General features: G+C 40.5%; 1 protein-coding gene across 3 annotated transcripts in view; it reads left to right on the forward strand.

Annotated features, from left to right (window-relative positions):
* palm2akap2 (PALM2 and AKAP2 fusion) overlaps nucleotides 1–24,571 on the forward strand; it is a 100,815-nt gene that overhangs the window by 17,872 nt on the left and 58,372 nt on the right. For all 3 annotated transcript variants that reach the window (XM_086300344.1, XM_086300343.1, XM_086300345.1), the window contains 2 exons: nucleotides 7,529–7,609; nucleotides 14,732–14,853. In XM_086300344.1, coding sequence (XP_086156470.1) covers nucleotides 7,529–7,609; nucleotides 14,732–14,853 — 203 coding nt within the window. The remainder of the gene's footprint in view (nucleotides 1–7,528; nucleotides 7,610–14,731; nucleotides 14,854–24,571) is intronic.

The raw sequence follows: 24,571 nt of genomic DNA on the forward strand, positions 1-24,571 counted from the left end.
ATTTCAGTCTCTGTTCTCTAAGCTGTCAGGTATGCCTGCGTGCAGAATGGAAGATGATCTTCACAGTGAGATTTCTGTGCTGGGTGTGTTGGCATGTACAGAATGTGACCTATCTGATCTGTAGCCCACTTCAGTTCACTAAGTCAACATCAGCAGAACTTTAATACTTGGAGTTACATCACTGTTTAATCACATTATAATTATACCCTCCTGAGCTAATCATCGATGTGTGAGATGTGCACCACTAGTGTGGAATGTTGTTTATAAACCAAGCAATTTGCTTTCAAGCCCACGTCTGTCTTGGGAATTGTTAATCAAACTGTCCAACAGAACAGATAAGTAAATTGGGTCAACATACAGCACAGCTTTTTTTGTTTTGCATTATAGTTTGTTATGGTACATGGCAGAGTTGTGATTGATGATTCTCAAAAGTCTCATACCAACTTTTCCAGTTGACACACAGTTTCACACAGCAGCTACAGGGAGGCACACAGCCCCTCCCCTCACTAGCAGCTGAACAGTGGTTGACCTTCACAACACTGAAATACCCTCCATGAGGAATTTAGAGAGGTCACTGAAGCTCCTATTTTACCAGCATAGATGTATTAAACTGTTATAAAGAATTTTAACCTGGCCAGTGTACCTAGTCTTTCAATCAGCAATCAATCACATTCATTTTTTGTTAAGTTATCATGTCATATTTAATTTTATATTGATTTTGTACTTCTCCCCACTGAAATCCAGACTTCTGTCTGTTATTGATGACACACAAAACCTTTTAATTAATTTAATGTATTCCACCTTTTATTTAAACGTTGGACTCAGAGTGAAAACAGTGTGCTGCATATAGTAATTGAAAAATTTGGGCTTTGTGGAGAAAAGACAGAAGATGTAGGCACACCTATAGTCACATGTTAGTACTGAAGGTTATTCCCCTTAATGAAGTAGCCTGGAAGTCTGCCCCATATCACTTCTAGTTATAGGCTAGCGGTCTCCAACCTTTTTTGCGCCACGGACCGGTTTAATGTCAGAAAATATTTTCACGAACAGGCCTTTAAGGTGTTGCGGATAAATACAACAAAATAAAATGATATGACCAAGACAAAAATTTTGTAAATATAATAAATGTGAATTCACTGTGTAATTGTGTAACTTTGTTACCAGCATCCTCCTGAAACGAGCCAACAACATTGAGAGTAACATCCTCCTCTCTGACCCTTAATGCTTTCTGGTTGCTATGGTAACGCATAAACATTTCTTTCAAAATAAAACACACAACTACAACACAGGAAACTGAGTTAATGATAAAAACTCTGAAAACAATACATTTCACACCCGAGCCTCAACTCTCGCGGCTCAGTACCAAACAACTCACGGACCGGTATCAGTCCGTGGCCCGGGGGTTGGGGACCGCTGCTATCCGGTTGTTCAGTGATGACGCGACGAATCCTACTTCCGGGTCTAAAGTAGTCTGCGTTTAATATGGCTTTTGTGTTGTTAACATGTTTAATGTTATGTATTTTCTTCTATTTTATCTCAGAAAGCTCCTAAAACAGTCAGTGATCACTGTTGACCTCCCTCGGCTTTTATTACCGCTAATCATTTATTTAAGCTCAGTTTTTAAAACCTTAGGATGTAACTACAGCCCAGCCCATGCAGCAGTATATGAATGACTAACCTCGTATTGTGGATGGATTATCTCAGTTGTTCTCCTGGCTGAAGTTTGGTCCTTTTACAGCATCCTGCCATGCGATTACATTTGTTCCTGACCACCGAGAACACTCACATTAACTTTTATCGAGTGGGAAAAAAAGTTAGCTTGTTTATATTATGCTAACATAGCTGTGTCGCTAGCGGTCACGTAGCACATCATTATATACCAGCTAGCCCAACTTCAGTAACCCTACAAACGTCACTGCTGTTTAGTTTTCTGTCTTCATTTATGCTGGAAGTGATAGCAGAGCTGTACGTTTTAATTTGTTTCCAAAACCCCGCAGTCAGGACATGCTATATTGTATTTAGAAAGAAGCTAGCGAGCTAACTCCCTGCTAACTTCTAACTCCGTTAAATGTCATAAATTCCGTTTTCATGGATGCCTGGATGTTAAACTCAATTGTTACACCTGGTAGAGCAGAACGCTGATCATTTTATTAAAGATGAAAGACTTTAGACAGTTTTTCAACTCTCAGTAATGCCACAGTGATCGTTTGATATATGGAGCTGCAGCGGAGTTTAGACCCAGACACGGCTAGTGACGTCAGACTGAACAATCAGATTGGCTCCAGCCCCACCCCTGAATCATTTAAGACAAAACGTGTGCATTTTAAATAGTGGTATAAAATGTGTTATTCATGCTCCCAGTGCTGACTACTATTGCGCACACACAGACTCTACTTGGGTAGTAAAGTGTATGAGTAGATGAATATTCACTTAAAATCTAGTAAGTTAAATTCTGGTGTGATCGCAGATTGTGACTGTGATGGGTGTGATTGCTGTTCATCTGTGTGTAAGGATCGTGTAATTTGTCAATTACTTCCTGTCCCTCACAGGAAACTCCTATCAAACATTAAGTTTGGTAGGATGTCGACTACTATGCCTATTAAGTTCTTTTTTTTCTTCTCCTATCAACTGAACAGGAAAAAAGAGTAAGAGTTCACTGAGCTGAGCTTAAATTTACAGGAAATGTAACCAGACAACTGACATTTGACTTCATCTTCACTGCCGAAATTTTAGCTCTTTAGGATGAAAATTCGATCAAGAGCACTTGGTTGTCTTGTGAGGTTAAACACACCAGCAAAACTGTGACAAATTAAAGTAAACTGTACACTGGAGATTAATCATTTAAGTCATTGAACACAAATGTCTTCACCCTTTAGACTGTGACAAAAAAGATATACGCTCTGCATACAAGCTGCCCTGTAAGCCAAATAGGGCCAAACACTGTGAGTCAGAGTGTGGGAAGTCATGAGTGTGTCACCAAGAATGTCAACATATTTTTCTGAAGAGGAGGATGTGACCACTCGGAGAGAGTACAGTGAACAGAGCGGGGCTCGGGGTCATTATTCCTGCCTGTTCAACTCCACAAGGGAAAAAACTTATTTCACTTTTTATTAAGCCCTCATATTCTATTGAAGACATTCTTTTACTGTTACAGTTCAGACTCATACAGACTTATCTATTCAAAATTAGTAAAAGTTATTCCACCAAATTTGGTAATTCGAGTGCCATTTTTAACATTACACAAAAGCAATTACTGCATTGTCAAGAAAACTCTGCAGGTCTCTCAAAAATGTTCTCTATTTAGCAACCAACCACTATTTTAAAGTATTATATTCAGTAGCCAGTTCTACAGTTTACATGACAGCAGAGCTTTTCTGTGGACAGGGATGCTCTATACATTTTATTTCTGGGATATGATGATGAAAACCAAATGGCACCCAAACCATCTTTGATCTGGCGATGTCAACCATCATCTGTGCTTATGCATTCCTATATAGTAAATGATTGTCAGACGTACAAAGCACACACACTGACTGAGTGCTGTTTATTTAGAGAGTATATTAGTGTGGGCTTTTCTCTGTCTACGTATTCAAGCCTGTGAGTCTATTTGCTTTTGTGTCTTTCATGTGGGCGTGTATTTGCCGGCATGCGTGTTTTGCCCATTCCCTGACCACATGTCCTCGACAGTCCCTGACATCTGGTGACCATACCGCTGCTTACTCTCTCTGACTGTACTTCGCCAACCATGGGAACCATGCCGCTGTGTAGGCTGCTCCTGTATGTGTGTGTCTGTGTGTGCGACAGAGGGAGAGAAATGACTTCAGACTTGGTGTATATATTTTCACAGCCTGTGTGCAGTTTAATAATATGTTCTGATAGTCTGCTATAGTCATATAGCAGTTTTGCACCTTTCTTTTCAGGGGTTTCTTGTTTTTCTTTGTTTCTGAAAAGAGCAGGTCCAAATGTAGCTTTTATGTGCTCCATCTTGGGTCCATTTGGTAATTTCCTGGCACCAAATGAACATGTTCGCACCACAGTTGGAAAAGAGGCACACCTGAGGTTGTGGGTTTGCTGAATAGTCAGTGCAGGGTAATTTTGGTGCGCACTTTGGCACAAAATTGCATTTGCTCCTGCTCAAACTACTTCTTATCCTATCACAAACACAGACGCCGGGTTTTAATAGCTTTAGTTGGCAGGCACATACACAGAGACATCCAGACTCACTCAAGTGTGGTCTACTTTCCATTTCTTAGACATTATTTTCATCTGCTAAATATTACCAAGGAAAATTTGTTATATAATACCACTGAGTTCAGTTGAATGTTGCTATAAATGTTGTGATAAGTGAGCATCCTTCAGATGCGCTCTCCTCTCAAAAACAATCCCACATGTCATTAGTTCAAGCTGTTATTATAGCCTCTAATTATGTTTTATAGCATAAATTAACCCGTGAATAATTGCATTTAAAATTTGCACCAGTATGAGCAACCAAGTAATTGAGCTAACTCTCATTTTGCAAAATTACATATTGTTGCACAAAGTATGAACTTTTCCTAATTCTAACCAGTGTGGTTGACTACACCAAAAAGCAAATGAAAATAAAAAGTCAAAGGTTTGTGTGCTTATAACTAGAGCAGACTTCTTCTTCTTTCTTTTTTTTTCTTTTTTTTGGGCACACTCTGAAAACATTCCTTGATAACATCTCAAAAACAGATGTCTGATAAATTATGTCAAAGACTTGGTGATACCCCTTCAAGGATCAAGGTGGTTTGTGCGCTTTAGTCTACCCATGAGTGTAGCTTTGTTGTCAGAGGCAACTGGCACCTGGTAGGGTCTCACAAGGCAAGGGACTTCTAGGGAAAAATGGATACAAGGGTCAAATCTCTTAGCTGACTCAGGACGCCAGGTCTTCATTCACGGGGCTCAGCCCAAATGAGACACATAGGATTGGATTGGATAGGCCACTAAAGGGACTTTGGTGTTTGTTAAAGTGCTTATAAGGCCTAGAAGGTAATCTTGCTGTTGGGGAATGTTTTCTGGCTGTCATTTGCACTGACAGAGTCCAGAAGACTGAATCTTCTTTGAGTCTCTGGTGGTGTGCTTTACGGTGGCCCTCTCGGGAACAGCATGCCTGGTCGCAGTGGAGTTTTGTTACTAGATTTCTGTGCTGATTACAGTAACAAACACCATGTTCAAGTGTAAAGGTGTTCATAAGTACACCTGGCAGCATGCTGGAGATCCAAGATCGATGATTAGAAACTTTATCAGATCTGCAAAAAGGCCAGTCAGCTGTCAGCTGGTCAATACCTGTTGGTGAGTCGGATCAGGTGGCAGGGAGGCCTCTGCGCTTAAACTTTATGTTTAGGCAGCCCTCAGTAACACGTTGTGCGCAAACAAAGAGGTGCATGTAGAATCTGCCAGTAACAGTTTTATATTACTCCCTGGCATGATTTACCAGGACAATTTTATTTGAGTATTTCTGTTTGGAAAATTTGTGCTTGTGCCCAAAGTGTTTGTGTGCCCTGTACAGGAAAAATAAAGCCCGGGATCTCATTTCCACCCACATTAGAAACTCTTAGGCAGAGAAAATGCTGGAGAGGTGCTGATTTTGATGCAGAGCAGTCACAGGGTCTTTAAAGTAACAGAATTGTATTTTTTTACATGCTGAAACATCACAAGCAACAGCAACAAGTCCCCCAACCTTTTCATTTACCTATCTTGTTTCTATATTGACTCTTTTATTTCTGTTTTCACCTGTTTCCTGATAACATCTATTGAATTCTCCTCTGCTCTATTTTTATTCCATTGTATTCAGCTCCGTATTCCCTTCTCCTCTTTTTTCTATTCTGCATCAGTCTTCACTTACTTTGTCTGAGAAATGGTCCAAGGTTCATTCATATTTGGGGGGTTTCCCCTTATGGCTATATTTAGTCAACAGGAAACGTCCCAGAAATCCTCAGTCTACTCCCACAGAGTAGTGAGTGGGAGAGATGAAGCCACATACACATCCACATTGTCTCATGCTCGTCATCCCCAAGCAGGCTTATACTGGGACCTGCTTTGTTTGTACATTTCCATGCATTTATGTGCATGCTTTAATCGTTCTAGTTTTTTGTGTGTATTTTCTTTGTTTTCAGCTTAAAACCTTCCACTCACCATGCACCCACCTCCTCTCCCACCCATTATTTATCCTTTATCTCCACATAAAGGAATGTTCTTCCCACCCCAAGTTCAATGACAGTGCCACGTGGAGTAATCAAGGCCAAATCTCTGCTCTTTATATGGCTTGTGAGCACTAACCCTTCTCAAACCTCAATAAGCTTTCACCTTCAACCTCTCTAATACTTTCCTTCCTTCCTGTGTATGCCCCTTGGACCATATTTCTACCCATGTCTTCATAAGGAGACATTTAATTGCACATATGTACAGTATGCGGACAGCGTACAGTGTAGTGGAATTTTTTTTTTCAGAAAAAACAATTACTATGAATAAAATCTGGCTTTACTGGAGCATCCGTGACAGAACTCGACCAGTAAACTCTACCACACCTTATCATTATTAAACTGAGATCGACAGTGTATCGCATTTCAGTCTCTGCACACTTCTAAACTGAATTTGTTTAAACCTTAATCTCTCCATTAAACTTGTCCCAAAGGGATCTTTGTCTTGCAGATTGAAATGCACCATTAAAATGTAAACACATTCAATCAATAAAACAATTGTATTCTTATGCCTAGGCGCTGCTGAAAGCTGTCTCTGAAGGCATTATGTTTTCCAGTTGTTCATCCATTTATCCCTCAGATCTCACATCTCACAAGACTACTTATGGGAATTTTGGAAACTTGGCACGAACATTGCCTCAAAGTCCAAGATGAATTTTGAATTTTGTGGCCAAAAGGTCAAAATTTCACAATAGATGTTTTAGGACATAAGTCAAAAATTCAGACACAATCCATCCATCTTCTTGATCAGTTATCCAATTCAGGGTCATGAGGGGGATGGAGTCTATCTCAGCCGTTATAGGGTTTAAGGACAGGTTGCCAGTCTATCACAGGACTAACACATAGAGGCAGACAATTAAATGTATAGATTTCTGTAAAATGTATAAAAGGACAGTATCAGAAATGAGTATATCAGAGGGACAGCTCAGGTTGAGTTTGGAGGCAAAGTTAGAGAGGTAAGGCAGAGATGGTTTGGACATGTGGCAAGGAGAGAGAATGGATATACTGGACAAAGGATTTTGAATATGGAGTTGCCGGGCAGGAGTAAAAGAGGAAGACCACAAAAGAAGATGTAGTGAATGAGGACAAGCAGAGGGTTGGTGTGGCATAGGAAGAGGTTAGAGATAGGAGATGGAGGAAGATGATCTACTGTGGAAAAGCAGCTAAAAGAGGAAGTCAAGCATCAGCTCTACTGTGACATCATTACTTTTATTCTTTTCAGGCAATATTAAATGCTACAAACTCAAGACTCAACTTTACAACAGTAACACTTTGATTTTTAACTCTTACATTTCTTTGTCTCACAGGAGAAACGGAAGCGGCAAACTGAAATTGATGATAAAAGAAGCCAGCTTGATGACCTGCTGCTGCAGCTCCAACATGTCAAGGTATGTTGTGTATTTATGATACATATGTTGGGTACATATGATACATATGTATAAGTATTATTTACAGTTCAAGTAATGATTATGCCCTGTTGTTTTTATATTAGAGCAATAAAACGTCATCGCCTGTCTAGGTGCACATGTGCAAAGAAATATCACCCTGAACATGCTCAGTAGCTGTTTATCCATCTTTGCATAATTCAGTTATAACACTTATGGTACCACTGTAAGGGCTAAGTTTGAAAATTATATATTTATTAACATTTTTAAAGACAACAGACAGAGAAATACCAACATTCACTCAGTCCCGGATTGTGATGTACTTACAGACTTTTCTGCTTACTCGTGTTACACAGAGCTATTCATTACTTGAATGCACTGCGTACAGCTGAGCTAAAACAGTGTGAGCATGTGAGAGATACATTTTTGACTAAGGTACTGGTTGATTAAAATTAGGTCAGCGTAAAGGTGAAGGGAAGGTGAAGAGTGCAGATTAGGGTTAGTAGTTCACAGGGGAAAGACGTGAGTCATGATGCTCTTATGAGTTATTGCTCTATCCTCTTTCTTCATCTAGATATAACCTCAACCCTTGAGAGATAGATCGATTTGACAGCTTCCTTAACTGTTTTGTCTCATTTCAGCATGCTGCTTTTCTGCATGCAAGTGTGTTTAATTACTCATGAGCATGTGCGAGTGTGTTTGTCAGTTTTTGGCTGAGATGTTAGTGATTCCACCTCAGTATCTCCTGGTGTGCAGGCCTATTAGAACAAGAGTTTCCCTTGGCTAAGCAGGCCCTGGCATGGCTGTTTTCTTCTTTACAGAAAAACACTCAAATCCAAACACACAAATATATCCCCTCATAGTTAATGCCAGCCACTACCGGTAAGCCAAGATTTTTGTTTCAAGTAAACACAGATTTGATGTCCAAATGAAGGACAGAAGACACAAGCTCCTGACACATTATGAGTTTATAAAATGAGCAGCTTCCAGGCATCTGTAATTTATGCGGACTTCTTCTTTCAGCTACTAAAGAATTATTTGACCTTGTACACAAAACTCACCCAACCAAACCACTGTCAGGTGGAGACACAACAGACTGAGGCATCCCATAATTTTCGAGCTTTGACACATGATGTGACGCTGTTTAAACTATATGTCACTGGACTTTTATTTAAGTGTCGTCACTGTGTTTATAAAATGTGTGCATGAGCAACACAAGTCAAATATGGTGCTGCTCTGGTGATGTATAATTGGTTTAACTTCAAAAGACAATATTAGGAAAATCCCACAGCCGTAGCTGCTGCAGAGTTGCAGGGTGGTTAAGAGAATAGCTGCGGGTACTCATTAAACTACATAAATATCTATGGGAACCAGTTTTAATATTTGCAATAAAAATGCATTCCATTTGCTAACTAGAGCCATTAAACACACTTGGCATGAATGAATCCTTTATCAAATAAGTCTGATTCCACATACTAGTGTTTTCCACCATTTAACACCCAGTTATGGGAACATGGGCAAAACAAAAACATTGATTCAAGACATGTGCACTTTCATTAAAGCATGCAGTGCAGTTCAGCCACTAATTGGGGTTTACAGTAACTCGTATATTTGGTTTTGAGCCCTCTGAAGAGTCGAGTTTTCCAGTTAGGGCTCATCTGCAAAAGGGTGTTTATCATTCTAAGCATATGCATATTTTAAACGTAACATTTTTGAGTGTGTGTGTGTTTGCTTTGAAAGTGCTGATGAATCAGTGCTTCTTTCTAATGTCTGTTTTCTTATTTGACCCGATCTGGGTTATTCTTCACTGAAAGTAATAATCATAACAAATTACACATGACACAAAGTGCTGACATTGCAGACTACTGCGATGACTGCTATTTAGACTAATAGCCACTGTTGTTTTATCAGTGCTGCACTGATGTGCTACAGTGCTACGCTTACCAACTTTTCAGTGGCACTTCAGCTAAGTGTGAATTAGGCTTCTTGCAAATGACAAAACTTTGAAAACATCCATGTTGATGCCACCTACTGGTTTCTGCACTTCTGCTTTGAAGCCTCAGATTCTGGCATCCATCCTTGTTTTGTGAATTCTGAAAATTAAGGAAAGAAATCCCTGTTCAGCTGCGATGAAAGCTTGGTTTACATTTCTAACAGTCAAACTTAATCACGGATGGAGTTGGACTCCACCAAAGGGTCTTTTGTCCCTAATTCTGCTTATAATTTGTATGGACAGAATTTCTAGGCAGAGCTAAGTGTTGAAGGGTGTTCTCAGATGGTCTCGGGAGCTCGACTCTGCTTTTTGCTGATGATGTGATTTTGTTGGCGTTATCGAGCAATGACCTCCAGCTTATATTGGAGTACGGTAGTTTGCAGCCAAGAGTCGAGCTACTTGGATTAAAGTTGGTACCAAGTCTGAAGTTCTCAGCCAAGAAAAGGTAAAGTGGCCACTCAAGTTTCCATCCAAAGTGGCGGCATTTAAGTGTCTTAAACGTGTTCACAGGTGAGTGGTCAGTGTAGTGGGACACTGACAGGGTGATTGATGTGGCATCTGCAGTGATGTAGACAAGTTTGTTAAGGTGAAGAGAGAGCTGAGCAGGAAAGTGAAGTTGTAAATTCCTTGGTCAATCTATTTTTCCACCATTCCCAATCTTCATGACCTGTGGGTATTGACTATAGAAATTTTGGTTACAGGCAGCAAAAATGAGCTTCCTCCAAAGGACACCTGGGCTCTACCTTAGAGATTAGGGGAGAAGCTCCTTCATCTGAGGTGATTCAGGCATCTGTCCCTTCAGTGCCACCTAGGTGAAGTGTCTCGTCTGGCTTGGAAACACCTTGGCCTCCTCTGCTGCCCCTAATAAGCAATTGATAATGCATGGATGGATGGCCATTGCCATGTTATGTATAATGCTATATTATTTGTTTAACAAGAACAGATGTGGTGCATAAATCGGTTAATTCGTGTCATTGTAAATGCTCCAAAAGACACTAAAACAATAAGCATAACTTCAAGTGAATGGCTTGATTGTGCATTTTACCTTACAAGTCTTATGGATGAACTCACATTTGGAGCCAGCCTTAAAGGGTTGTGATAAGTTTGGATTCATTCAAAAGTCATCACAACTCTACTATCCTTCTCATGCTCCCTAAAGATACATGAAAAACCAAGAGAGGTCAGAATGGATCTTAATCTGAATATGTTTGCTCTATCTGCAGAATCCAGCCCCCACTGATCTTTAATGATCTGTGTACTTTTCTTTCATACAACACCAGTAGGCCTGAACTCCAGATGTAATCAGCATCTGGTCACACAGTTCCATTTAATGGCCATTACCTCTAAGTGCCACGCTGCCAGGCAGCATGAAGCAGGCTTTGTTGAGCGCTCTCTGGAGACCCAGTGGCTTGGGAGAGGAAACGGGAACTAGAGCCCAGAGATTTGATAAGGACCTCTGGGCTGCATGATTCAAGCTTCTCAATGGAGGCGATGATGTGAGTCTGGAACTTTGTAAACATCGGCATGACTTCAGAGCAAAGTTTAACCTTGGCCATGAATTCTCTTTTTGAAGCAGTGTCTCCATCTGGGCGTTACATATTTTGATAAATTGGTTATTTCACTTTCTGATGACAAGCACAGACATTCATAACAGCCTGAAACCCTCCCTTTAATAGCCGAGTTCAGAGTGGTTGTGTGTCACAGCTCAACAGGAAATGGAAAGTCTGTTAAACAGCATGAGAGAGAAGCAAAGAGCCGTCTGGTTCTCAGGGGAAACAAGTTATTCACCAATGCTTTTTGATAGCTGAAATGCTACGGAAAGCTGTTATATATATATTATGGTATTGATAAAACTCCACAGTGTTGGTAAGAGGTCAGGCACAAATATAGCCAACAATGCATCTCTGAATAAGTGATGGCTTCTAAATCATATAGAGAATACCGCTGTGATCTCGATGTGGAATGTGGAATTTGCTTAATGAACTTGAAACTAGCTGTTTTCTTTAGAAGTTCACTAATGTTTGTGATGGAAAACTGCAGTGCAAGAAAATCAAACATGGATGGGAAAATTTTGCAGAACATAGTTTTTAAATTGTTCGGTTTAACTGATAACCAGGTTGTGCAACTGCCTTTCAAAATATTTCTGTCATACACTCACCAGACACAGTGCAACTTGCTAGCACCTCATGAACCACTTTTCCCCCTTCAGAACTCTTTATTGCACACATTTAACAAGGTGCTGGAAACACTGAGATTGAGATCTGGTGACTGTGGAGGCTATTTGAGTACAGTGAACTCATTGTCATGTTCAAGAAACCTGTTTTAGATGATTTGAGCTTTGCAGCATGCTATACACTGTTGTCATAAAGGGATGGATGAAGTCAGCAGCAACACTCAGGTATGCTATGGTGTTTAAAAGATGCTCAGTTGGTACTAAAGTTACATTTAGTTCAATTGAATTGTTTTATATGGCGCAAAATAACAACAAAGGCTGATTCAAGGTGCTTAGAGCCAAAAGTGTGCTAATAAAAACACCTCCACACAGCAGCCTGAATTGTTGATACAAGGCAGGATGGATCCATGATTTCATGACCTCACCACCTGCATGATGCAGCCAAGATCATGAGACCAGGCAACATTTTTCCAATCGTCTGTTGTTCAATTTTAGTGAGCCCATGAAATTGTAGCCTGTTCTGAGCTGAAAGACGGTGCACACGGTGCAGCCTTCTGCTGTCCATCCCCTTCAAAATTCTGCATGCTGTGCTTTCAGAGATGCTCTGCATCAACCCGTTGCCTGCATATACAATTTGGCCGTTATCATTTGACATTTGCCATCGACGAGGCTTTTTTTCTTTATTGGACCATGTTCTATAAACCCAGAGATCTTTGTGTGGGAAAATTCCAACAGATCAGCACTTTCTGAAATACTCAGGCCAGCCTGTATGGCTCCAACAAACGTGTCACTTTCAAAGTCACTTAAATCACCTTTTCCCCATTCTGATGCTCAGTTTGAAATGCTGCAGGTCATTGTGACCATGATTATACATGCTTACATGCACTGACTTGCCACCATGTGAGTTTCTAAATATTTAATTAGGTGTGTGTGTGTGTGTGTGTGTGTGTGTGTGTGTGTGTGTGTGTGTGTGTGTGTGTGTGTGTGTGTGTGTGTGCGCGCGCGGTGGGGGGAGTCACACGGGTAATTTTCAGCTCTATGACCTCCAGCCAAGCAACAGTTTGACAGTAAACAGCTAAAAGGTGAATCGGTGTTCCAGCTCCGCTCTGTTGTGGTAACAAAGCAAAGCTCCAGACAGAAACGGAGACATTAATGGCGTAAACAGAGCTCTGGCATTATCTATAAAACATTAAAGAAATCCAGAGCCTGTGTGATGAGAAGATTGGCACCCTGGTTGATTTTCTGTGTTTAATACTGCAAGAACCAGACAAACAAACCTGGGGTTTAATGTGGGGCTTAATCTATATTGTTTATCCATGAAATGTAAACAGGGGGCTACAGGGACCACATGCAGCATATGGAATTTTTGTGTGCCCAGATATGTCTCTGGGACAAATCTGGAGACAGAAATCGAGACGCAATAAAATACCATAAAACACAGAACAACGTTGTTGGTTTTGTTATTATAAGGCATAGCGAAACAAGAATTGTTTCTTTAGCTTATTAGTATCTTACAAATCATTTAAACAGAAAGAGAGAGACAGTAGAAAATCTGCTTCATATTTTATCCCTGTTTAGTCTAATTTGAGAAATGTTTGTGCACCAAAATACCATCTGTCTCTTCACACAGCAGTAAAATGATCAAAGGAAAATTTTTCACTAAACTGCTTGTTTAGTAAAACTTAATAGAAAAGCACCATGCTCACAGTGAATGTACTTAAATTTCTTTCCCTTTTTGGAAAAAATAAATTTGTTATAGTTCACAGAAAAAAACACCCTTAGTTGAAGAAAACAACCTTGACTGTACATGATGATATTTAGCCGACAAAGCGCTTTTTATAACGTTCCTAACAAAATAACGTTGTTTACATCACGGAGAATGGTTGCTGTAGCTCTCTCGGGCTTGTGGGATTCGCCTTTAACAAAGAGTAGTTTCCTACGAGTAGCAGCTGAGTTCAGAGTTCCTGTGTTACATAAAAACTCCTACATGTTTGGTTATTTGTTCTAGCTGTGCTCGGCAGTGATTAGAGGAATCTAGCCCCCGTAACGGTGCTCCGGTGGCAGTTAACAGCATGTTTAACAAAAACACACTATCACAAAGATGCTGATGTAGTGTTTGATGTAGTCTGCCGATCTCCACAATCTGAACAGGTCGACAACCTTTTCTGCTCTAAACATTCTCATTTGGTCATTTGAGAAGACTCTATGCACCATTAGACCAACTGTATCCAAATAGTAAAGCAGGAGTGTACCATAAAGGCCTTATCAGTTAACAGGCTTCCAATGTGGCTGCCATTTATTAGAGCTAACAGTTACTCACTGGATTGATTTGACAGACAAATAATCACAACCTTTTTGTCAATTATTAATTGATCATTGCCTGGTCAAATAAAGCACTCTGGCATGCTTTATTACATTTTATTTATTACATTTCTTTCTTGTCAGTTCTAGAGTCTAGTGAAAAAAATGCATCTGTGCTTCTAGTTTTTAAACCTTTGCATCTCTATTTCCCACCAACCTCAGTTTATATGCTAAGCCAACCAGCTGTGGAGTCATGGCATCGTGATCTTCTGATCAAACAGGAAAATAGGATAATCTATTCCAAAAGCAGTGGTTAAACTTGTGTGAACTTATCATCTCAGATTGATTGTTACGTATTGGCAGCCTGTCTGTTCTTGTAAATTAGATGGGGATTATCTGCAAACCTTAAGTCTGAGAGTGATTGCACCCTGGTGGGTCATTGCTGGGTCTCCTTCCACCAGTGGTCATCCAGAGGTTGAGAGTATCATATGCTCAGCCTTGTGGACAGCCACTTGCAATTAGTTGCAGACAGCAAAACAAAATTCAATACAATTACCAGTCAACCATGGATTCGTTTCTAGTCACAAGAAGGTTCCCATTCTATTTGTACTCTAGAGTGACTGAGCCGACTGAAACCAGCATTTCTTTGTGTCCTCAGTCCAAAGCTATGCGTGAGCGGTGGCTGCTCCAGGGCATGGGAGTGGAAGAAGAGGAGGCACGGCGGAAACAGCTGGAACAAGATGAAGAGCAAGGGAAGAGGCTGGAAGACATGATACACAGGTACAACACATGCAGTAACGAGGCTTGGGTTTAGTTTGCTCTTCATGGACATTCTGGCAGTGCTGCTGATTATCTTCTGTTGTGGTTAGAGTACAGTGCAGGACATAATACATTTGAAGTGGGATTAAACAAAAGGCAGAGCTGATATTAAACAGATGTAAGCAGCCGATTAGATTAATATTAACAAAAGTTGTCACATCCGTTTTTTTAATACTGAGCTTCTGTTTTTCTTGGTGGCACTCTGCAGCCAATTTGACATATTTCCAAGAATATCAGTTTTATTATCCCTTATAGTTCTAGTCTTATATGTAGTCATCAAATAAGGGCTTTTTTTTTTTTTTACATCTAATTCACAAAGAACACACTGGACATGCAAAAAAGGGGACATAGGAGGAAGAGAGTGAGATACATTTAAAGAATCAAAATAGAGTGATGTGACTCTTTTTGTGCTTCCTGTCTCTGTGCCTCCGGGAGGAGCTTCCTGATTCCCATCAAGTGTTGCTGTGAGATAGTCACTTATTCCCCAGTGAAGTTGGGGGCATGAGATCATGAATAAAGTGCCAGCCAGTTCTTGCTATTGTGATTCTGGGTGTGAGATTGGGGTTGGGCTGCAGCTTTTCTTTCCTGAGACAGACAGAAAGCAGTAGAAAGCAGAGGCTTTGTCTGATTTCTAGTACTGCTTAATACAAATGATGTAGACGCTGGTGTGCAATAAAATGAAACTGCACAAAATAAACGAGTGAGGTCTTTTCATTCTGGATACAAATTAAAAATGTAAAAAATATGTCCACATGAGATGGCCTTAATATAATGTTGATATCCCCATATTTGGCAGGACCTGAAAAGATTAGCCTAGTTATAATAATGTATGCATGCTCAATGGTACAGAATTCGTAGTGAGAAGAAAATAGGGGGTTCTCCTCTTTTATTAGGGAAGAGAAACAGGAAGAAGCATGAAGCAGTGGAAACTGTTAATGTTGTATTTGGGAAAAAAGAAAAAGAAGAGGAAAAAATCTTCACAAACTATTCTGCCAACAAAAACTAGCATGGATTCATAAAGAGTAAAGCTTAGCAGCATAGCAGGATAATGGCCTGTAAAAACAAATCAGTTAAAATGCAGTGGAGAGTCGTTGTCTCGTAGCTCGTGTATATGGGTGAGATCAGAGCACGCTCTGGGTGAATTTGGCATCAATGAGTGAGGCTCACTCCACCACCTCATTTATCAAATCTCTGTATGAAAGAGACTCTGTTAGCTACCGTAGGTTATCACTGCTGCCGAAATAACATCAACATGAAGCGTTGTCACGAACTCCAGGATAACATTTGCTCTTCTATAAACAGAACAGCCGTGAATGGTCACAGAGACAGCTTTGTAGGCCAGAGTACAGTTGTGATGGTGAAGCTGCCTCACGTGAATCACTTCATTCAGCTGCAGCTGAATAGAGTTGCTGTCTGATTTTTATTTTTTTTTAATATTGCAGTTGTGGTTTTAATTAGTTACAAAAGCAATTAAACTGTAAGGATTATTGTCTGCAGTCTGGTTTCACTCTCCTACAGTCCAGCCTTTTGAGCTAAATCAACTCCAGCTTTATTTATCTCTGCAACAGGAAAACAAAGTGTTGCACAGCAATCACAAGTGACAGTCAAACTCTCTAGACAACTGTGTGGCATTGGAGATTTTTTGAATTCTGCATTCTCAAATCCTATAAATACACACTGAGTTAGAACAACCGCAGTTAGCTCCAATAACAGCAACAGTGGGCCAGAAAGTCCTGAAGGCCATACTTTTCTTGATTCCCAGAAAGTTTTGGAGTAAATGTAGAAGTTGGTCAATGCCTTGTTGTCTTGCATACTAATCCTTTGTTTCACAAGGTAGACGGAGATAGATAGATAGATAGATAGATAGATAGATAGATAGATAGATAGATAGATGTGAATCAGGGTCTCAGATGGCTGCTGAAAAGTGCTTTAAGAGGAGCTCAGCTGTTTGGCATTAAAGTCTCAAGGCTTTCAGAAAACAAGCTTTTCCAGTGGGTAAAATAAAGCCATAGTGCTTGTGTGTGGGTGTTTGAGGAGTGTCTTTATAGTCACACAAATCCTAAACCTGAAACCCAGTAATGAAAACATTGTACACAAATAAACATGAAAAAATAAGTGTATGGCCACCTGAATGAGAGGCAGATGATGCATCAGAGGAAATTACTTCATAAGTATAATCAAATGGAACTCCCACACAGTCGTGCTTACTGCTGAAATATTTATTAAATTATAACGTTTCAGTCTGCCCGTCCTAGATTGTAGGTAGATTGATACCATATTAGCATTCTCTTTTATACACACACACAGACACACACACGCAGGAGCTAATCAATTATCACATTATCCAATCAGAAAAGCAGATGACTCAGTGATTCAATAAACACTTTAGCAGTAAAGGAGACGGCGTATAAAATTAAACATCAACAGTAGGAAAAAAGTGTGATGTCGTGGTGTGAAGGTGGGAGATATTGGAGGACTTCCTGCTTTTAACACAAACTTCAGTGGACACTTTAAAGACCGAACGAGACAAAGACACAGCAGTTGCTCTTTTAGAGATGCTTGTCTCATTTCATGCACCGGAGAACGAAAGAAGAGGAACAGCTGTGCTGCTTGCTGAGCATTAAATGCAACACAATAAGTGTTATTGGATAGTCCAAAGGAACAGACAAACCACTGAATAAGAATTTGGTAAACATTAGGAAAGTATCAGCACTGACTAGTTTTGACCTTCAACTGGTGATCACGTAAAGTAAAAGGGGGGGTGCAGTGGTATCTTTGTGTAGGCCATTTCATCCACATACAGTACTTGGACAGCACAGACAGGAGGAAGGAGAAGACGTTAACTTTGCAGAGCCTGGAGGACACACAGACACAAGGAGACAGAATGAGAGAGTGGAGGCAGCAGTGGTAGTTTTACAGATATCCCTGTCATTACATGGACAGCCTAAGTAAACACAGAGAGGAATACAGCACTGTGACCCGAGCTGTACCCACACTGTGCTGCTTTTGGATCATTGCTTGTTTCATGTTGCACAGACAGCGTTGTGCGGATGTCGCTGTCACTGTTGGGGAAATGTGTGGTTTTGTTTTTTATGTACAGCATGTCCTCCTACATATTCAAGACCTGGAGAAATATGGTTTAATCTTTTTTAGAAATCAGAAAATAGCTTCACTAAAAGAATACAGGTTTTGAATTCAAAGGTAGGCCAGCGCAGTCTTTATTTAAACATGTAGCGCGCGTACGTGTGCACAATCTCACATTTCTATTTGTGCACTCGCTAGGACCATTTTCCCTAATTTTCCCAGTAAATCTGCAGTGACCTCCATTGCTCAGCAGATCAATAATGTTCCATCTTTCCATCACCTTGACTAACTATCAATAGATTACCAGACCAGAAAATCTGCAAGTGCAAAAGAGCCAAATGGGGACACATGAGGTCCAGCTGGCAGTCTGACTATAGCAAAATATACTTATTGCAACAAGCCCAGTGAAATGCCCTGTGTTGTGTTACATAACGCTCCAAGAGTATTTGTCTTTTGCCTCGCAGTGACAGTATGAGAGCAGTTTCTATCTGTGCTTCAGTTCAGATCATTCCACGGCAGTTTCAGCTTGCAGAGTTCACCATATCTGCATTTCACAATCACACATTTGCCTCAGCTGTAAAACCAGATGGGACAGAAACCATTTTAGCTTGAGCCAAATGTGACTGCTGTGAAAACAAAGTCTTTCCTCACCAAAACTAAATTAAAGGCCAAAATTAGTCCCTCGGTGTGACATATTTGAGACAAGAACACCAAGCTAGAATCAGCTAGAATAGAATAGTTAGTAAATTCCTTACATTTTGTGGGTGGGACACCAAAAAGGAAAGACTGAATTGTGTTTATTGTGTGCTACGTTGATTTTCTCTTCCACGGATGTTACATTGCAGGTTTCAACATAAATACTTTATAAGTTAAATTTGAGCTAAAACAGTTAACTTGACAGAAAGTAGTCAAAAGTAATTTGGTAAGGGATAAATTTGTTTAGTTTGATAGCAACAATACTTCTACTTCTCAGGTGTAGTGATTTTTTTTTTGTAGCTGGACTATCAGCATCTATAAAACAATTCATTAAAGGCCCACATTTAACTCACTAAAAACATCGCTGTCACGGCTGCACAGCAGTCGTGTGGTGAATTGAGAAAATGATCCAAGATGCAGGCACTGACTGGGGTGCGAGTGAATGTTTATTTGCAGAGGTGATAAGGTGACAAAAACAGGAGGAGCAGAGCGGGGAGTAAACCAACCTAAACTGGGGAAAACTAAAGAACTCAACTTAAACCAAGCACGCACGGGAGGAGGAACAAAATGCACAATGAAAGATGGCGGCAAGACGCAGAATGAACACCGGGTTACACAGAACGATGCAGACAGACATGGCGTTAAACAGACAACACGACAGAGAGCTCAGGAAAACACAGGGCTTAAATACACGGGGAGTAATCAGGGAATGGGCCACAGGAGGGAGACACAGCTGGGAGCAATTAGGCTAACGAGACAGGGGAGCGGTAAAACTGAACACACTGACATGAGACATGAACTTTCAGAATAAAACAGGAAACTAACAGACACAGAGAACCAGACAGGACACTGAACTTGACAGGCAGACTCATGAGCAGACACAATAACACCATGGACAGACAGAGGGAACACAGGCAGGCATGAAACAAAAACACTAACATAGCAAACCTAAACAAAAGACAAAACAGAATAACCGAGAACAAAGAATAATATAAAGAAACACAATACACCGAGTCCTCAGACTCAGGACCATGACAATCGCATAAATTCCTTAAAATCATCAACCTTTTTACTGTTATTTAATACATATACATCTAAAATATAGTGTTTTTAAGGTCATAGACAAACCCTTTTCAATTTGCAGCAAGCTGGGAGAGACAATGTATTTTGTGTTAAATCTACATCATAGGTACATTGTAATTTATGCCTAAATTAGGCTTCTGCTGTGAATCTGAGTTTGCGGTGTAGCCCGTTTAAGTAACCATTGCCATTGCCAGGTCTGCATTTACAACACATAAGTATAAATCCACTGTAAAAAGCCTGCACTTTACACATCAACTTGCACTCCTGTCTGTTTCACTTCCTGTCAGCCATCAGTTTTCCTTCCTTTGCACTCTCATTAGTTAAATTCATCTATAATCATTTATCCAGTCAGCCTCCCCAGTTTATACTCCCTGATGTTTCAGTCTGTCAGTTGCCAGATCATCTGTTTTCCACCAGCTTCTAGTGTCTCCATTGTTCACAGTACAGTAGATCTCATCATGTGTTCATGCTTCCTGCATGTATGACCCCTGCCCAAATTAAAGATTTTGATTATTTCCCCTCATTATTGTGGCGTATATGCTTTGCATTTGTGTCCATACGTCTTGTCTTTTCTTGCTCTGTAGCACAATCTGTGACTGTAAACAACTGAGCAGATTAAGACTTATGCAGCATAATGCATCTTTAACTTTGTGTGCGAGCTTTAGCACAGGACAGTTAATCGTTCAAGCAGAAAGGATCAAAGAGCTGCATGAGTTACAGCTGCCCCGTGTGGGTGTGTGAATGCAGGCTATAAAATGATCATAACCAAAGAGTAAAAATAAGAGATTACAGAGCTGGAAATGGATCGTGTGCAGCTTGCATCTTCGCCAAGTGATTTGACTCGACAGAACAACACTCAGGAGGGAAACAAGACAAAGTCAGGGTCTGAATATAGATTTCTGGGCCTGTGTGTACAATCTTAAAGAGTGATTTCACTCTTTGACTACATAATGTGTGGGAGTAATGGTTTTGTGAGTTAGCAAATTTGAAATGGGAAGCAGGCGTTTCTTTTGGAGTAGGGAGAAGAAGACGAGAGTCTTCCATCCTACTAACCTATTTATGTGGCTAACTTATGTGTTGTGCTAAATGTTTTTGTTTGTTTGCATTTGAATTTCAAGGCTAGTGATACTAATTGGTGCTGAGTCAGTTTACCAGCCTGCACACTCAGGATGCACACAGAATTAAAAGAACACTGACAAACAATTATATCTCATTAAAACCTTAGAGCACACTATAAACCAGTTATTATAGGCAGCACAGTGGCTCAGTGGTTAACACCATCACATCAAGAAGGGCCTCCATTTGAACCAAGAAACCAAGTTAGGAGCTTTCTGTGTGGAGTTTGCAAGTTCTCTGGTTTCTCCTACCCCTGAAAACCATGCTGTGTTAACCCTGCCTATGTGCAGCCTACCCTACTGTATATGTATTTATACCTTCAACCTCCTCGCTGTTCCAAATATTGAAAAGCTATAAATTGAAGTACAGCTTCACTTATAAATACACGATGTGGTTGGAGCTTCTTCCTCTCTCGTCCTCTCAGTGTGTCATTGCTTTGTGTGTTCCTGTATCTCTGACAGCCTGCGTGCACATGAATGCATGCTCTCACACACACACACACACACTGAAACAGATGTCGGCTCTTCCTCCTCTTGTGTGATGTGGAAAGCAGTTGCTGCTGCCCACCCAGGCGTATCCATGGCAACTGGACTGTGGTTGGCTGACAAGGCGGGGACAGTGACATCACTGGTCTCATTCAAGGAGTGCCACAGAGATAATAATGCTGCTGACTTCTTTTGTAGAAGTGTAGCAGGAGAGTTAAAGTCATGAGCCTGGTTCTCTGTCTTTCCCACCCTAAAACAACTAGCTTTCCAGCTATAAGCACTTCATTTTACTTTTCTTATTTTGTTTTTCTGATTTTCACAAGTCTAAATTTGATTGATGGATATTCTTAATACTAATATGTTAAATATTATGGTGTTTTACTAATAATTAACAAGTAACAGACCTCATATAGAGTCTGGGATTAGGTACAACAGCTGCAGTTTTTCCTCACTGAAAAACTACCAACCAGTGTAACAACCCTCTCACCCAAAACTAAAGTTTACGGAGTTTTATTGTTGGCATGTTAAAGGTTTCCCCACTAGAGGGTGCCAGACACCCACATCACTAATACCAGTGTCACTCTGTCTTTACTTTTTTGCCCGCATTGCATTTGCAAAGAATAGACTAGTTGTGTAAAGGGTGTTTACACAAATGTCCTGACATTGGTTTGAACCAAAGATTTCACATTTGGTGTCACCTCTTCATAAGATTTGTTGCCACTGACATTCAGTCCAGTCCTTTTGTAATTTGGCAAACTTCATCCTCCCTTGCTTTCTTGCCTTAAAAATGGCGACTTGACAGCCACCCTTCCATTGAGACCATTTCTAATGAGGCATCAGTGAACAGTAGATGATTTAGCTGAAGGTCTGGATGCATCTTTTGGGTCCTGTATCAAGATTTTGATATATTTCTTTCCTATTTCTTAAGGAAATTACTTTCAGATGCAACTCATCTAATGTAGATTTTTAGCCCTGTCATTTCTTCATCTGTCCTCCTCTTTTCCAGTTTCCTCAGATTTTTTTAAGCACACATTGCACATCACCCTAAATAACATGTGTATGTGTATATATATATATATATATATATATAGATGCTTTCCGCTATTGGCTCTTTTGGGAATCACGTTGTTAATACAGAAAATACTATTTCCCATAGATTCAACAGAAAAAAAGTGAATAAATTATGGTTGTTTTGTTTGTTTTTTACAAACAAAGTGCCTAAGGATATAATTTAAAAGTGAATAAAGCAAGAACTTTGAAAGACCTTTAGAAAGCCTGATTACTTGGAAATAAAATATAAAGAAATGAGACTTTTGCACTATACCGTACACTACCTGACATTGTTAAAATGTAGCAGGATGAGAAAACTGTGTCCAATGTCCTGGCAAAAGTCTTGCTTCTCTTCCATTTTGACAAGACCTCTTGCAGCTCAGAGGAAGCTGAAGTAAAATCCTTTTCCCACTAGAAAGGAAATGAGCTCTGGGGGAGCTGGAATAAGCAGTCACATGAGTGGCAATAGCTTGTAGAGACATCTACTGTGGTTAGATAATACTTACTGTAGGTAAAAGCAAAAGATTTGGGAATCTTTAATTTCCTGTGTACCACTGTACAGTTTATGTGTGAGTGATCTAAACGCCACAGTACTCTGTATGTTTAGACTCTTTAGACTTTTAAACCAATATTTTATCTTTAATTTGCAACAGTGTTTTTTCTTGGGTATTTTGACTTCCAGATGCCAGTTTAGTTGTGACGTTTGACAGGATAACATCTGGAAGTTTGATACTCTGACACCTATGTGGGAGTGCATGGTACTGAGTCACAATTATTCAGTGTATCTGAGCAAAGAATGAACAGTGTGACTTCATCACAAATCACAGTAAGTTCAGTTTATTCAGTAGCCATATTTATACAATCAGCTCTGGCCTCTTGAGTGCTAATTAGACGTGTCACTAATTACATTTCTCCAGCTTGTACAATTTTCAGTTCCATCAGGTGTCAGCAATATAAAAACAGTTTGACAGATGTTAAAGTAAATTGCTTTACTTCAATTCAGTCATTCTGAAAAATATAAAAGTTTAATTAAAAATGTTTTAGTAGGTTAGAATTGCAGAAAAAAAACCGTGTGAATATAATCAGGGACACTGTAACAGTTTACATTAAGGTAGTTGTTTCTTTGCATTCATATAAGTAATATATTCACTCCTTATTAAGCAAGCATTTATGCCTTATTCTGCATCATGACTACAGTTTGCTTACCGTCCAAATCGTTCCACAGACGATGCCATCTCTCATCTCCTCCACACATCACTCACTCACTTGGACACTAGAAGGGGGAATTATGTTAAAATGCTCTTCATAGACTACAGCTCTGCATTTAACACCATAATTCCCTCCACACTCACCACCAAGCTGGAGCATCTGGGACTCAGCTCATCTATGTGTCAGTGGATCTCCAACTTCCTAACTGGCAGACCACAGGCAGTAAGGATGGGCGGACATGTCTCAGCCTCCACCACTCTCAGCACTGGAGCCCCCCAGGGGTGTGTTCTGAGCCCCCTGCTGTACTCTTTGTACACATATGACTGTGTGGCCACTACCAGCTCCACCACCATCATCAAGTTTGCTGACGACACCGTCGTGGTGGGCCTGATCTCTGATAACAACGAGACGGCCTACCTGAAGGAGATTAGGAATCTGGAGAACTGGTGCCAGAGGAACAACCTCCTTCTAAACGTCAGTAAGACAAAGGAGCTGATAGTGGACTTCAGCACTAAGCAGGAGAGGAACTACCAGACCCCTGTCATCAACGAGTGCCCAGTGGAGAGAGTGGACAGCTTCAAATACCTCGGAGTTCACATCACGCAGGACCTGTCATGGTCCTGTCACATCAACACCGTGGTGAAAAAGGCCCGACAGCGTCTCTACCACCTCAGACGCTTGAGAGACTTCCAACTGCCCTCCAAGGTGCTCAGGAACTTTTACTCGTGCACCAGGGAGAGCATCCTGACGGGAAACATCTTAACCTGGTTCGGAAACAGCACCATGCAGGACAGACAAGCTCTACAGAGGGTTGTGCGGTCAGCTGAGCGCACCATCCGCTCCGAGCTCCCTGACCTGCACTCAATCTACAGCAGGCGGTGCTGGACCAAGGCCAGGAAGATCGTGAAGGACCTCAGCCATCCCAACAACAGACTGTTCTCTCTGCTGAGGTCAGG

Source organism: Aulonocara sp. 'chitande type north' Nkhata Bay, linkage group LG7, assembly GCF_057382095.1.
Source record: "Aulonocara sp. 'chitande type north' Nkhata Bay isolate Kocher_YH1m ecotype deep benthic linkage group LG7, A_spYH_male_GT1.1, whole genome shotgun sequence".
NCBI lineage: Eukaryota > Metazoa > Chordata > Actinopteri > Cichliformes > Cichlidae > Aulonocara > Aulonocara sp. 'chitande type north' Nkhata Bay.